Raw genomic sequence first — 17,319 nt, 5'->3', positions numbered from 1 at the left:
GATGGTGTGGTGGGTGTATTTTGTGGCCGTCGGTATGTCGGTGAGCGGAGGGTCTTAGCTGATGAGGGAGTGCTTGTATTCTTTTGGGAAGAACTTTCAGCTTTTCCCAACACTTTGCCATGAACTCTCGTTAAATGGCGTAACATAGACGAGGTTCCAAGATGGTTAAGGTCCCTCCCTCGACTGACTGTGGCTTCACATACACTACAAATGGCTATACAATTGTTGTCTGGATTTGGGTAGAAATAATTCCACACATAAGAAGTGGATTTTTTTGTTTTATGCCCAGGCATGACAATGGCCTTTTTCTTGTCACGTGCCAGAACTGCTGCCACTGGTGCAGGACTTACACAAACAACCTCATCCTCATCAACATCCTCATTAGCGCCCTCGTCGCCTACACAAATCTCCCCCTCATCCTCTTCTAATTCCAAAGTGGCATCCTCAATTTGGGTATCACCGGCTACACTCGGGCTATTAAGGCACACATCAGCAGAATGCTCACGATTAGACATCCCACTGTTGGATGGACTCTCCACAGGGATTGTTGTCATTTGTGAATCAGAGCAAATATTCTCCTGTAATGCCTCACTGGTATCTTGCAGCTCAGCTTTGACGCGTAACAGTAGTTGTGCACCAATTGTAGGCTGGGTAACTTTTTGGGATCTGCCACTAATAGCCAAAGGTGAAGGCCTCATTCTCTCTTTGCCACTGCGTGTGTAGAATGGCATGCTTGCAATTTTTTTTTTATCGTCACTTAACTTTTGCTCAGTTACACTTCGTTTTCGCTTCAATACAGTAAATTTTTTTTTGGTTTTTGTTTTTTGCACTAATTTGAAAACACTCTGTTGTTTGACATCGCCTTGGCCAGATGACGTACTGGGAACACTAACATCAGGACTGGTGACAGAACCTGGTTGCTCATTTAGATCATATGTGGACTGCTTTGAATCCATTGCGTAGATACTGCTGACAGATATGACTTTTGACAGCCAGAAATATTAATGCACAATTAGGGAGGACACCCCAAAAACACAGAGGAGTGCTAAAATTTATTGAGTAGATACTGCTGACAGATATGACTTTTGACAGCCAGAAATATTAATGCACAATTAGAGAGGACACCCCAAAAACACTGAGGAGTGCTTAAAATTATTGAGTAGATACTGCTGACAGATATGACTTTTGACAGCCAGAAATATTAATGCACAATTAGGGAGGACACCCCAAAAACACAGAGGAGTGCTAAAATTTATTGAGTAGATACTGCTGACAGATATGACTTTTGACAGCCAGAAATATTAATGCACAATTAGAGAGGACACCCCAAAAACACTGAGGAGTGCTTAAAATTATTGAGTAGATACTGCTGACAGATATGACTTTTGACAGCCAGAAATATTAATGCACAATTAGGGAGGACACCCCAAAAACACAGAGGAGTGCTAAAATTTATTGAGTAGATACTGCTGACAGATATGACTTTTGACAGCCAGAAATATTAATGCACAATTAGAGAGGACACCCCAAAAACACTGAGGAGTGCTTAAAATTATTGAGTAGATACTGCTGACAGATATGACTTTTGACAGCCAGAAATATTAATGCACAATTAGGGAGGACACCCCAAAAACACAGAGGAGTGCTAAAATTTATTGAGTAGATACTGCTGACAGATATGACTTTTGACAGCCAGAAATATTAATGCACAATTAGAGAGGACACCCCAAAAACACTGAGGAGTGCTTAAAATTATTGAGTAGATACTGCTGACAGATATGACTTTTGACAGCCAGAAATATTAATGCACAATTAGAGAGGACACCCCAAAAACACTGAGGAGTGCTTAAAATTATTGAGTAGATACTGCTGACAGATATGACTTTTGACAGCCAGAAATATTAATGCACAATTAGAGAGGACACCCCAAAAACACTGAGGAGTGCTAACATTTATTGAGTAGATACTGCTGACAGATATGACTTTTGACAGCCAGAAATATTAATGCACAATTAGGGAGGACACCCCAAAAACACAGAGGAGTGCTAAAATTTATTGAGTAGATACTGCTGACAGATATGACTTTTGACAGCCAGAAATATTAATGCACAATTAGAGAGGACACCCCAAAAACACTGAGGAGTGCTAACATTTATTGAGTAGATACTGCTGACAGATATGACTTTTGACAGCCAGAAATATTAATGCACAATTATGGGGGACAACCCAAAAGCGCTGGGGAGTGCCAAATATGAAGAAAAAATAATAAACCTCTATCCTCCTCTCTGCACTAGCGATTTTGGTTAGAGCAATTGCAAGAACAATATTGTATTCTTTCTCTGTCCCTGCTCTAATTAGCCTATGACTACACCCTGCTCTCTCCCTCTGTCAAATGGCGATGGATTGCTGTGGAGGCGTGTATTTATAAAGTTGAAGTATCGCGAGAACCGAGTCCCGAGATCCGACGACGTCACAATGACGTTCGGCCTCGATTTGGATTCGGAATTGGCGGGAGAGTACCGAGCTGCTCAGCTCGGTACTCGGATACCCAAAGTTCGGGTGGGTTCGGTTCTCGGAGAACCGGACCCGCCCATCTCTAGTTATTATAGTATTGTGGATATCATCGTGGGATCAAGTTCCTTGTGCCCCGTGTATCCTCTGCATTCCATTCCATTCATCTCCTCGTGCCCCTCCTCACATATATATAGCAGTGGTACAACTTGCTGAATGCAGACCACTGACTCCTGTTTCCCTGTGGCACCAGTTTCAAGTATCCTCTCACATAAGCAGTGGTACAACTTGCTATACGCAGACCACTGACTTTCACTACCTCATCTCTACTCCTGGACATTCCTCCTCACTATAGCAGTGGTACAACTTGCTATACGCAGACCACTGACTCTCCTCACGTTTACTTGTCCATCTGGTTCCTCGTGTACATACATCTAAGTCATTACCAGTTGCTGCTAGTCATAGACTTTCCTTGAGCATTCTCTCACCATCTGCTGATTCTCCTGTTCCGTTGTCACCCTGCTACCAGAGGACCATAGTACCAGCTATATTACTCTGGTAAGAACATCATCTGGTGATATCCTGGGCAAAGACTCCTAGTGCCCGTGACACACTGCTTATACACTATGCCCAATGTGGTCACCTATGTGGGTGCCCAGCTGATGAATATATGGAATATATCCTAATTAGCATTTGATTGGTAACGATTGTTGAAACCACACATGTATTTAGTCAATTAGGTCTAAAATGTCAAGCTATTAATTGAAGACCATTTAGTGCCCACTCAGTAGCCGATAATGTATATCTGATCCAATCTGATGTTGATTGGAAGTTGGGAGTCCTTATTTTTTTTTGGGGGCCCGCACATGTAGCAATTTGGGGCCATTACTGTTTAAAGCAAATACATTTCCTGTCCAAATTGCTCCTTGTATGACCAGCTTAATTCAGCACTCACTGAGATGATGTCAATATGTTAATATGTATATTGCTCACTCATCAGTGTCAGTTTTTTGAGGATACAATAATGATGTACATGGACAAATTGGATTTATTTATATGAAGAGAAATGCATATGGATAGCATGTTAAGATAGGTGAGTTTTGTAAACCGCTTAATTGCTTTAAGTCCATCAAGAGAAAAGAACAATAGATTTTGAAGAATAATAATTATTAGTGTTATTACTACTATGAAGGTATATATAAATAGATATAAATCTTGTATGAGTTTACCAGTTAAATCCAATTTATTTCCAGTGATTTATTTTCAGCTAAATCCAGGTTTGCTTTTAATGATTGGTCATTTGTAAATAATGTGTGTCTCTCAGACCATCCCCCTTGTTCTACCCTCCACGTCCATTTTATTTTAGTCTCATTATGGGCATTTCATCTCATGCAGGTTTTTGGGCAGTTACCTCGATTTCAAGATGGAGACTTTGATCTGTATCAGAGCAACAGCATCCTGAGGTACTTGGGAAACAAACATGGTAAGACTTTATCATCATATCTTGCAGAATTATGTTTATTTCTTTTCCTTTGTAAATATGGTCATATTATTTTACTCACAGTATTTTTTCCCCTAATTTCTCATAAACCTATTGCTTTCTTTTACTACTTTTATCTTTAATTGTCATCGGAATACATTGTAACTTGATGGGGCATTTTGTAGAAGATTAATCTTGTAGGTATTACAAATGATTGTGGTACATATATCTGAAGTACATGCATTCATAAACGCAGTCACAGTTCTGCAGGACCCCACCAATCTAATAAAACAGTGTTAAGTCTAAGGGGGGAAAGTCCTGTCACATGATGAGAAGAGGCGGTCTGTTCTGTATCTAAATCATCTCTTATTTTTGCTCACACATCATAGAGGTGTAAAGAAAATCAGCAAGGTTTCAGGTACTGTAATACCCTGAAATAATTGTAGCTGCAAATTGTGCAAGGCCCTTACGGGACCTCTCATTGAATCTCCCCCTAAAGTGCTTCTGGCACCTACACATTAATGATTAATCCGCCATTATCTAAACCAATAAGTAATAAACAATCATTAAGTGGCTCATGTTAAGCTGAATGCAAATCTGAGGATGCGCACAAAGCACTAGTTCTGGAATAACTTGCTTTCAGTGATAGTTGCTATGTAGCTTCTGAATCTGTATTTAATGTTCAAAATGATTAAAAAGAGTATTAACATCGCATGGACTGGCAGAAGCATGCTCAGTTTGTTCCAGAATGCAGTCTAATACTCAGGGCCTGATTAAGGGTTCCGGCCACCCTAGGCTAATACACCAGTAGCGACCCCCCAATGTTTACATTCGTATTCAGCAACAAACAAAATAGCATTCTGCACATGCACAACAACCAACTCAAGCACATAAGGAGTAATATGTTGACATTCAGCATATCATATAAGGCATAAATCTGTGACTCATTGAGGATTATTCAGGTGTATTCTCCAGGATTCAAATTCTCTTTCTTTTACCTTTCTTGCAGTTTTGATTACCTGTTGCTCTCTCTTGTTTGTACTTGTAGCTTTGTTGTTATCTAGCTAGCTTCTGAAAAGTTGGGGTCCTGTTATGCAGAAATTATATTTTAATGCAAAATGTTAACAAACCCTGAATAACTAGGCTCTTTAGTTCAAACTAAGGATGAGCGGGCTCGGATTCCGCTAATCCGAGCCCACCCGAACAGTGCAGATCCGACGGTGCACACCCTTAGTTCAAACACAACACTTCATTATGGCCAGATAAAACTACCCCATAGCACAGGCATATGTAGACAATAAAATATATGAAATTGTGCTGTCAAAAAGCTACAATCAAATACTAACTTTTACCAGCCCCATCTGACTAGTATTTAGCATTCTAGTGACCACTGAAAACACAAAGGGCATCCATGTTACTGCCACACAATACAGAGAACATCCCTAATATCCAGCGTCGGGCTGGGCCGCTGGGGGGCCAGGGAATCCACCTGTAGGCCATAATGGCAGATAGCTCCGCCCGCTTCTGTGGTGTGGCGGAGCTAAAAAATGATTCCTGTGTCCTCGATGGGTGACAGTGGGGGCCGGGGGCCAGGTGCCTCGCACGGGGGGGGGGGGGGGGGGGTCAGTGTGGCAGTGGGTGGCTGGCCCCTGTACACAGACCAGCCACTTTCACGAAACAGGAAACAGGAAGTGCATTTCACCGTGGAATGCATGCAACTTCCTGTTTCGCATTTGAACGCACAGCAAGCATGGGAGCACGGAGCGAGGCAGAGAGGAGTCTCCATGGAGCGACGCAGACAGGAGTCTGCAGCACTGCAGCAATAAGGTAAGTGTGAATGAAAGGGGGCCCTGCTATTTGTGTTAGTGACAGGGAAGGGGAGCCCTGCTATTTGTGTGAGTGATGGGGGAGGGGGGCCCTGCTGTTTGTGTGAGTGACAGGGGAGGGTGGGGGACTGCTATTTGTGCTGGTTACAGGGGAGGAGGGCCCTGCTATTTGTGTTAGTGACAGGGAAGGGGAGCCCTGCTATTTGTGTGAGTGACAGGGGAGGAGGGCCCTGCTATTTGTGTGAGTGATGGGGGAGGGGGGCCCTGCTGTTTGTGTGAGTGACAGGGGAGGGTGGGGGACTGCTATTTGTGCTGGTTACAGGGGAGGAGGGCCCTGCTATTTGTGTGAGTGACAGCTGAGGGGGGCTTGCTATACTGTGTGCGTGACAGGGGAGAGGGGCCATGCCTTATCTGTGTGGAGTTTGTATGTTCTCCCTGTGTTTGCGTGGGTTTCCTCCAGGTCCTCCGGTTTCCTCCCACACTCCAAAAACATACTGGTAGGTTAATTGGCTGCTATCAAAATTGACCCCAGTCTCTCCCTCTTTGTCTGTCTGTGTCTGTGTGTGAGTGTGTGTCTATATTAGGGAATTTAGATTGTAAGCTCCAATGGGGCAGGGACTGATGTGAATGAGTTCTCTTTACAGCGCTGCGTAATTAGTGGCGCTATATAAATAAATGATGATGATGATGATGATATAGTATGTGAGGAACGGGGGGTCTACTATACTGTGTGAGTGACAGAGGAGAGGGGCCTACTATAGTTTGTGAGGGATGGGGAGCCTGCAATACTGTGTGAGTGGCAGGGGCCTGCTATACTGTGTGAGTGACAGGGGTGGAGGGGTCTGGCCTGTTATAGTATGTGAGGGACGGGGGGCCTGCTATACTGTGTGAATGAAATGGCAGAGGGAGCCCACTATACTGTGTGAATGAAAGGAGGGTGGGCTGCTATAGTGTGTGAGGGAGTGTTTTTTTTTTATATAATGTGTGATATGAGGGAAAGGAGTGGGGTTGTCTTAATAGTACATGGGTGGGAGGTAGGCTATTAATTTAATGGTGGAATTTAGAGGGGGCTAATTATTTAATGGGTGCTATTTTATTTGTGGGGAGATAGTGGGGCAATTTAATTTATTGGTGGGCTATTTAATTTAATAGTGGGGCCTATTAAATTCAGATGGGGTGACAGGACCTTTAATTTAATGCTGGGGTGGTTTGGGGGCTATTAATTGAATGTCGGGCTGAGTTTGAGGAGCATGAGGTCTATTTATTAAATGTGAATATTAATAATTTAATGGCAGTGACGGTTGCGGGAAATAGGTATATTTATTATACGTAAATACTATTAATTTATTGCTGGGGCTGTTTGGAGGGAGGGAAATAGGTTTATTTATTAAATGGGAATACTATAACTTTAATGTTGGGGCTGGAGGAAGGCCTAAGTATTAATCGTGGGTCCTATTGATTTAACGCCGGGGCTGTTTGGAATTTTCTAAATGTACCGATTTTTTTCAAAATAGGGCCTCCAACATTCCAGGAACCATACAAGCCGCAACTAAAGAAACCAGCAGCCACAGGTGGTGAAAGTGACAAGAACAGGTAGGACAGTCTGTCAAATGTTCTGATTCTAGTGGGACAATCCCGATTTTTGGTGACTGTTCTGCCCAATCTAAGGGGCAGGTCAAGACTGTGTACTCTTTATATACACACTGCATTCTTTCTGTACCCCCTCTGGTAGGCCCCTAGCGATGCAGTCCTCTGGTGGGCCCTTCATGCCCGCCCCAGTCCGACACTGCTTATATCCATCACACAATACAGAGATCATACCTGTAACCGCCACACAATACAGAGATCATCCTTGTGATCGCCAAACAATACAGAGGTCATTCCCCCCCGCCCACAAAGTTGCTCTATTCTTTAAACTCCCCCTCCAACTAATACATCAGCCCCTTTCTGCCATTTCTGCAGTCCCATCAGAACTTTTAACAGCCCCCTTCTGTAATTTATACAGCCCCCTCTGTAATTTATACAGCCCCATCTGTCATTTATGCAGCACCTTTCTGCCATTCATACAGCCCCCTTCTGCCATTCATATAACTCCCTGCTGTCATTTTTATAGCCCCTTTTAGACATTTTTATAGCCCCCTTCTATCATTTTTTACAGCCCCCTTCTGTCATTTTTTAGCCTCCTTATGTTATTTTTAGAGCCCCCTTCTGTCATTTTTATAGCCCCCTTCTGCAATATTTATAGCCCCCTCCTGCCATTTTATCACTTGTCCCCATTGCTATTTAATGTGACCCAGCACCTGTCACTTATCTTCCTCTCTTTGATCAGGTGCTGCTCTTCTCTCTTTTTTTCCACATTGATTGTAACAAGACAGGCAGGCTGACAGCAAATGCAACTGCTGTCAGTTGCTTGTCTGTGTGGCTGCGGACGGTTCTTACTCTGGTCTCACGAGCTGTGGTAATGTTCCGAGACCAGAACAGTGGCTGCACTGCCAAGCAGCTGCCAGCAGTTGCATTTGATATCAGGCTGCCTGACTCCAATAGAGACTGTCGGGCCGCCCCTTTAGACCAGGGGTGGCCCCCGATTATGCCAGCCAGCCCCCACCACAAATATAAAAATAAAAAATAAAAGAATTGTGTGTGTGGTGGGTGGTAGGGGAAATGTAATTCAGTCTGCGCTGCGCACCCCAGGATCCAGCGCTCCAGGCTGCAGCCTGATCAGCCTATTGGTTGATCAGGCCCTGCTAATAGCAGATGTGGTATGTTATTATAGATCAGGAACAGTTGCATATAATATCACAGTAATAATTCTATTACTCTAATTCAGTAATAGTTCTATATACAGAGACAAAGACCATCATAGACACGACATTCAATATATGAAATGTGATGTTCTATCCTATCTAGCTCTTCAAAAATTATGCTAATAGCAATGTCCTGTGCTTGCGCTTGAACATATTGTTTATTGATCAATGACATTTGAGTGGATGGGTTTATATTTGCTATTTTTGAACATTTTAGTTTATTTAATTGTGCTTAACTCATATCACAAATTTTACTTTCATAGGAATTAGTGGCAGCAATAATCAGGAAAAAGCACTTGTTGACATGGTGAACGATGGTGTGGAGGATCTGAGGCAGAAATATGGCCGACTGATTTTTATGGAATTTGTAAGTGCAACAAGAGGATTATGGAAGATAGAAACTGAGATATTTGTTTAATTTTACACAAATTCATAGCTTCCTATTTCAGGAAAAACTGAAAAACTTGTTATCATCAACTATACTTAAATAGAAAGTAATCCAAATATCTCTAGCTAATGTTTTTCATGATAAAAATGTAAAATCCTACAGATAGTATATTTGATATTGTGTCTAGCTCATTGCAAGTTATTGTATGCAGTTTTCAGCCTTCTTCTGCTTAGGAAAGCTACTTACAATAACCTTCGTACACCTAATGGGGCTGACTCATTAAGGAAAGTAAAGGTGTACGTTTTCTCCTGGAAAAAAGCATATTACAATGCAAAGGGTGCAAATTAGTTTATTATTTTATACATAACTAAATACTGTCTGTTTTTTCATGGAGCTCACCATTACTTGATAGCTTGTTTTGTACACTGAAATGTAAAGTTGATCTATGACTGCCCTACCCCAACTATAAATCTGTCCCCAACTTTTTAAATTTACCTTCACCTTCAATGCAACAAGGTTTTGCCAAGGTGCAAAGTTACTAATTTTTTCCCTTTACTTTCCTTCATGATTTAGGCACAATATTTTCTTAAAAGAAGGGGAAATAGTCTAAGATTTTTTTCTGAGGTTAAAAATTTTCTTAGTGCAGTATTAGTAATCAAGCTGAAGATGACATATGGCACCCAATGGGTTAGACAGAGTAAAGTTGCTGTCCAGAATAGGAGGTCTTGTGGGTACCAACACACTGAGAATTATTCAATAGATGTAGCAAACATCACATTGTGTTTTAACTCTGATGCCATCTCACATCCCATGTAGCAAAATTTCCGCACATGTAATGTTCACGTTAAACATCAAACAATATATATGTTTTGTTTGCAATACCATAGCTAACAGCACGGTCTGTTGATAAATAATTGTATGAGGTTGTGATAATAATAATAATAATAATAATAATAATAATAATAATAATAATAATTATAACACGTAATTTAACATAATTAAAACACATAATTTATTTTCATTTAATGATGCGTCATCATCTGTGTCTCCTGCAGAAAAAACACACTTTATTGAGTAGCAAAGAACTGCAGTTGATTTACAGTTACCTCTACTCAGACCATAGATGCTGCACTATGTAATTAGAAATAAATAAATAAATAAATATAAAATGCCCGTGGTTGTAAGGATGAACCCCAGAACTGTTCAGCATGGGTTTGGTAGCCTCTGGGAATGGTTATACTGTTTTTTGCAGCCCCAACTCCATAAGAACCACCTGCATAAATAGCGCAGTTTTCACTGTAGTGGGGCAGCCCCATGCTCATGTTCTCCCTGGTCTAGTGGAAACCTGCCCGTGCTGTCAATCTATTATTTTAAGACAGGACACAAACATAGTAATTTGATTCACAAACCACAGTATGCATGCTTTTTATTTACTTGATATAATTTGATATAAGTAGTACAATTCTGTCAAGGAGGCCTATAACGATATCAGAGTAAATTCAAGGTTCCAAACATGAAACTCTGTTTTACTTCTGATATAAATATACACAGAGAGAGAGAGAGAGAGAGAGGGCGAGCTTTGAAGGTATTGTTGGACATGCAAGTTAAACAGTTTTTACTTAACAGGAAACGGGTAAGGAGAAATACATAACTGATCTGCCCAATCAGCTGTCAGCATTTGAGAAGATCCTTTCTCAGAATTCCAATGGAACCAAATTTCTGGTGGGAGATAAGGTAAAGTCCAGCAAATTTAATTACAATTTTCTGCCCAAAATATATACAATATTCATACATATTTAGAAGAATATGGAATGAGCCAGAATCTGTACTGTTAAGAGCTTCATGTACCCTCTAGCAATCATGTCACAATATGTGAAAATGAGGCACTCTGTCAAATCAGTGAAAACACATCTCATGTTATGGGAATAAGGTGTTGCAACATACAAGTTATGACAAAGGCGGTCTTCCCTTATATATGTTGCCTGTATGTCTACATCTTATCCCAGAAAAGTCTTGGTGGTATATTTACTAAACTGGGGGTTTGAAAATGTGGAGATGTTGCTTATAGCAACCAATCAGATTCTAGGGCCTGATTCATTAAGGATCTTAATTTAAGAAACTTCTTATTTCAGTCTCCTGGATAAAACCATGTTACAATGCAAGGGGTGCAAATCAGCATTCTGTTTTGCACATAAGTTAAATACTGACTGTTTTTCATGTAGCACACAAATACTTGATAGCTTATTTGTATACTGACATTTAAAGTTGATATTTGTGTGCTACATGAAAAAACAGTCAGTATTTAACTTATGTGCAAAACAGAATACTAATTTGCACCCCTTGCATTGTAACATGGTTTTGTCCAGGAGACTGAAATAAGAAGTTTCTTAAGTTAAGATCCTTAATGAATCAGGCCCCTAGCTATCATTTATTTAGTACATTCTACAAAATGACAGCTATAGTCTGATTGGTTAGTATAGGCAATATCTCCACTTTTTCAAATCAGCAGTTTAGTAAATATACCCCTCGAAGTGTTATCAGTGATTTACTAAGTGCTGTCAGTTTACTATATTATGACATAAACCTCCTAAATATCTTATATGAAAGTTGAGTGCTGTCCTATGTTCCTATATTATTGTACAATTTGTCCCCTTTGTGCAAACCTGCTATGTCATTAATGCAACAGTTAATTCTTTTTACAGATCTCATACGCTGACTACAACCTCCTGGACATACTTCACTGTCACCTAGACCTTGACCCAAATTGTTTGTCCACTTTTCCCCTCCTCTCTGCATATGTGGAACGCCTTGCCTCCCGACCAAAACTCAGCGAGTACTTGAAATCTGAAAAGCGCAATAAGCGTCGTATCACCCCTAAACACCAATGAACACCGACATTTCCATCAAATACTCACTATCCATAGTTACTTGCAATTCCCATTTCATGTAAACCTCTAAATACCTCTGAATCCAATATAAACTATTGTCTGTTTTGTAGTATAAAATGTTTGTTTTTCCTGGTTTCATTTTTCAGTTGTCTTGTATCAACTAGATGTCCCACTATGTAACTCAAGAGCAACACCAAGCCTAAATTAATAGATTTAGTTGTTGTAGCATGCCCATCGAAATCAGGGATAGCTAGGCAGCAGATCACAGAGAGATGGAGCTCAAACCAATGGAAGGGATGAATCTAGGAATACTCAGGCCACTTTTGCTGTGTGTATTTACCTTAAGTGTGTGTCTGCTGAGACTTCTGTAGTTAATTTGATTTCTAGATTATATTTTGTAATATGGTTGAACGAGCTCCACATAAAATAAACAATTTTTTCATTGACTACTTGTCTGATTGTGGCACTTTGCTTTCTTTAGGGAACCTAGGGTACCTGTAACCAAAAATCTACATAAGGGGTCAACTACCTGAGTAGTGGAGTCACTGAGGCTTAATTTTGGCCTGTCTCTGGGAATCGTCACACCTGCCAACTCACACAGCTTCTCCAAATTCAAACTCCATTGTACAGATGACCAAATGGAATCTGCGGTTTCAGAATTTAACCAATCAACATAGGCTCAATAAATCGCCGCATTATATTAAATTGGCTTCGTCCAAAGAATTTAAGGGAGGGTTTGACAGAAAAGTATTTAATAACAGCTGGAGGGACTAGAAATGATCATGAGAGTTATCAGACAATCCATAATAAGTCATACCTACCACCAATTGCCTTGGTTAAGTTAATCTGTGTCCCGAAATGTCTAGTAAAATGATAGTAATACACTACTGATATATACGGCTCAGAATTTTCCATCTATGGAAATTGGTCAAGTAGATCACTGTATCATCACACACCCACTTAATTTTATGTTACATGACAAGCCTTTTTATGCTACACAGACATGAACATCTTTGCATAAGTCTATAGTATATAATAATTATGCAAAACAAATCAAAATGTGTTGCAAAATTCTATTTACTGATGCAAAATGAAAGTATATTATTTTGTAACACAAATTTGATTTTGTTGTACAAAATTATTTCAGCACAATACTCTAATTATTTTAAGCACAAACTGATTTCACACAGTTAAGTTGATTTTGTGGCAGAAAAACTTTTGTATTGCAAAACAGGTTTTTGGCACAAAATCTATTTTGTAACACACTGTTTATTTTGTGGAACAAAATATTGTTTTTAACAGCAAAAGTTTTAATGCATGCATCTGCTGTAATTTTGGTGTTACAAAATTAATATGTAGCTCAACATTTTGTTTTTCATGACACAATAACCAATTACAGATTTATGCTTAATTATGTAGGCAAAATTATAAATGCCACTATATAGTGCAGTATCTGGGGACAGTTCCGTGTTTCAAGCAAGTAAGCAAAAAGCATATTCAATAAAAGATGAAAAATCCATATAATTTTAACTCCAGATGCAGGTCACATATGCATTATTAAAAATTGGGTATTATTGAAAGTTGCCCGAACACTAACACTAATTTTATCGATTTGGCTTAAATATTACTTCAAAAACAAATAAAAGATAAAAAATATTACTTCAAAATGTAAATGGTTGCAAATTGTGGAGATATTAAAAATGAACCAATTACTGTAGACATGTCAAAACAATCAACTGCTGACATACACAACTTCACCATTTAGGTCAGTTGAAACTCTGGTTCTGGTTCTGAAAAAAAGGTGTTTTGCTCTTGTTCTGAATGGGCATTCCTGTGGTCATCTGTCAGCTCGAAGTAGCTGTGTTTTTTTTTGCATCAAGCTAAAGTACCGCTGCTATGGTGGATAGCAGTGGTACAAGTACCGCTGTGTCTTAAGTCATCACATCTAGGGCTTCCTAAATGTTACTACAACCCAATTCCAGTAGTTCTAAGTCCCGCCTACTTTTGTGTTGGCTCCATCTACAGATGTTTTGGTCCCACCCACATAAGGCCACTTCAATAATTTTTTCCAAGGCCATCTTACATTCCCAATCCACCCCTGCCAGCCATGTACAGGTTATCTAAGTTCACCACAATGTCCATTGGAATGAAGAATGCTCCAGCATGGATCACATCTTGGCGGGATGTCATAAATTCGCCCAGGTCTACTTAGATGACATTGTCATCTTTAATTGTTCTGGAAGGAACAATTAATATCTGTGACATATTGCTGAGGTGATGTCCCACATTCCGGTCATAAGACTGACCTCCAGACCTGACAAATGTCAGATAAGTATTGCACAGATAGAGTACTTGGGGAACTAGGTTAATGGGCTAGAGCCAACCAAAATCAAGGCTGTTTCATATTGGCCCCGATTCACCAACCAGAGACAATTGCCAGTCGCCTGGGAGTACAGGAAATTTGTGCCACAGTACATTTTTGCCAACAGCTGATATGATTTATTACAGGAGTGCTTGAGGGCATTTGAGAAGGGAAGAGGGGAGCTAAGAATCAACACATTACTAATTTTTAAATGAGCATCAACAAGATAATGATCTGGTGATTGATGATAGTGACTATAGAATAGTACTTCATAATAGAACACCCCATCTCTTTGACAAATCCAAACACAGGCTGCTGATCTTTAGAGACATTCAATACATGCAGGATGACATGGGGGCAGGTACATGGCATGCTTAGTCAGAAACAGACTGTCACTGTCATCATAGATAACCACAATCAATAACATATGGTATGCAGGGGACAAATTGCAGATTATTTCTAGAGTACTATTAGAGGTTATATGCTTCCCAGTCAAACTATACCGAGCATTTACTCTTGAATTAATGGGGTGGATATACATGTGGAAGGTCCTGACATGCTTTGGACTGAGTGATGGCTTCAACCAATTGTTCAAGTTACTTATCCTGCCCGAACAGCCAATATTTGGATTAATGTATACAACTACCAAGCTTGGTCAGAGTAGGGGCACTGGACTGGGCTGACCTCTTTTACCAGCACTATTTGCTATAGCCATAGAGATGCTCACCTGTTTAATCTGCTCTCGTACCAATATCTGAGGTCTCTCGACATGTGACACCACATACATCATAGCACTGTATGCAGATGACGTGCTACTTTTCTTGGCAGATGATTAATTGGAAAACCTTATCAGGGTGGTTGACTGCTTTGGCCAATATTCAGGCCTCAGAATTAACTGGGCAAAAAGCAATTTCCACTCCATTGGGCCATCCCAAACACAGATAACACAAGTCATCCTTTAAAGTGAACACCCAAATTCAAATATATGGACATTTGGGTAACAAACAATACCTCTGAGTTTGGGACACCCAATATTGATCGTGTTACTGAGTATTTTAAAAATAAATACCACTCCTGGGAAAAACTTCCCCTCACTGCAACGGGTAGGATCTACTTGAACAAAATGATTATTCTGACAAAATACCTATACCCACTGCAGCAGTCTCTGATTTATATATAAGAATGTTTCCCCCCGGAGCCCATGAAGATGATGAAGAAAAGAGGTAGATCACCTGTCCTGGGATCTGGTAAGTTGATCTTCTTGCTGCAGGCCAATGAGTGGGCGGAGTGGGTGAGCTAATCATAGCTCCCCAACAGTCATAATTGAGTTCTTGGCATCGCAGTGAACCTATCAGAGTTCGCAGTGTTATATAGCCATCCCACGTGGCACAGCGGAAGTTGGATGATGAGAGTCAAGTGGACAAGACACTAGAAAGAAGCCAGTGGGTCAAGAAAGGAAGAAATGAGAAGAAAATAGAAACTAAGAATAAGAAGAAAAAAGAGTCAAGTGCCGAACAGGAGAAGAGGCACTGCTAACTGGAGGGTCTAGAAGAGATGGAGATGCAGGGAAAGAGGTCAGGTATGTTGCACGGAGATGGGGAGGAGTGTCAGGACAGGCCTTAAATAGTGCAGGCAACCAATCAGAATAATGCAGGTAACACATCTGCAATGCAGCTCAGCCTAATAGAAAGCAGAGAGCTCTCACACACAGGGAAATACAGCAGAAACTGGCATCTAACAACGGAATCCTATCACATGGAGGTAGCACACCTGCATTGCAGCCAAGCCCGGTGCTACCATTAGGCAGCCTTAGGCAGCTACCTAGTGTGCCGAGTTCTGGGGGGCTCCACTTAGCTTAACTTCCACAGCACAGCACAGCTTCAGATTCATGGGGAATGGGGCTGGTGATCGCCGCACACTGTCGACTGCCTTGTCCCTCCTCTCGGCACCATTCTCAGCTCCTGTCCCTCCTCTCGCCTGTCCTGTCCCTCTTCTCACTTACACTATCCCTCCTTCCCCGTCCCTACCTGTCGGGCGTAAAGCCATCATCATGTCCCGACAATATCAGTGAGGAGCCCGACAGTGAGGAGGAGCAGCTGTCTGCCCGAAGAAAGGCCAGGTGAGTAAACAATGGTGTGCAGGAAGGGGGGGGGGCGATGTCCAGTGTGATGGGGGGAAAGAATGTGAATAGGGAGGGGGGGCAGTGTGAAGCTGGACGACACTGAAGGAGGTGAAAGAGTGTGAAGTAGGAGGGGGGGGGTGAAGCTGGAGGAGACTGTGATGGAGATGAAAGAGTATGAAGTAGGAAGAGGGGTGGTGTGTGAAGCTGGATGACACTGTGAAGGAGGTGAAAAAGTGTGGAGCAGAAGGGGCTGTTGGTGTGTGAAGCTGGTGGACACTGTGATGGAGGTGAAAGAGTGTGAAGCAGGAGGGGAGGGTATGGAGCTGGATGACACTTTGATAGAGGTGAAAGAGTGTTAAGCAGGAAGGTGGTCGTGCTGTGTGAAGCAGGAGGACACTGTGATGGAGGTGAAAGAGTGTGAAGCAGGAGAGTGGGGGGATGGTGTGTGAAGCTGGATGACACTGTGATGGAGGTGAAAGTGTGGGAAGCAGTACAGGGGTTGTGTGTGAAGCTGGAGGACACTGTGATGGAGGTGAAGGAGTGTAAAGCAGGAGGGGGGTTGTGTGTGAAGCTGGAGAACACCGTGATGGAGCCGAAAGAGTGTAAAGCAGGGGGTTTGGGGGGGGGGTTTGGTGTGTGAAGCTGGAGGACACTGTGATGGAGGTGAAAGAGAGTGAATCAGGAAGGGGACAGTGTGATGCAGGGGAGTCAGTGTAATGCAGGGGAAGCAGTGTAATGAAGGTACATTTTAGGGCTGTCTATTCGGATGGCTTGTCATTTACATTTGGACCAATAAAGGAAAGAAGGATTTCCATTCTTTTTAAAAATTGCATAATACATATACAAGTACTCAAATAATCACAAAAAATTGTCTGTTGTCGGCTTATTTTGTCAAGTTTTTTATTCCCAAATCTACCACTTGGATACCTCGCCTCTAG

General features: G+C 41.3%; 1 protein-coding gene across 1 annotated transcript in view; it reads left to right on the top strand.

The window, feature by feature from the left end:
• The window catches only part of LOC142161535 (glutathione S-transferase P 1-like), a 33,680-nt gene extending 21,337 nt beyond the window's left edge, over positions 1-12,343 (top strand). The window contains exons 4-7 of the mRNA XM_075217233.1: positions 3,907-3,994; positions 8,885-8,988; positions 10,636-10,743; positions 11,712-12,343. Of these exons, the coding sequence (XP_075073334.1) occupies positions 3,907-3,994; positions 8,885-8,988; positions 10,636-10,743; positions 11,712-11,897 (486 nt within the window). The 3' untranslated portion in view covers positions 11,898-12,343. The remainder of the gene's footprint in view (positions 1-3,906; positions 3,995-8,884; positions 8,989-10,635; positions 10,744-11,711) is intronic.
• Positions 12,344-17,319: the final 4,976 nt, after the last annotated feature.

Source organism: Mixophyes fleayi, chromosome 6 (assembly GCF_038048845.1).
Source record: "Mixophyes fleayi isolate aMixFle1 chromosome 6, aMixFle1.hap1, whole genome shotgun sequence".
In the NCBI taxonomy this organism is placed as follows: Eukaryota; Metazoa; Chordata; class Amphibia; order Anura; family Limnodynastidae; genus Mixophyes; species Mixophyes fleayi.
This window is presented reverse-complemented; position numbering and strand designations above follow the sequence as displayed.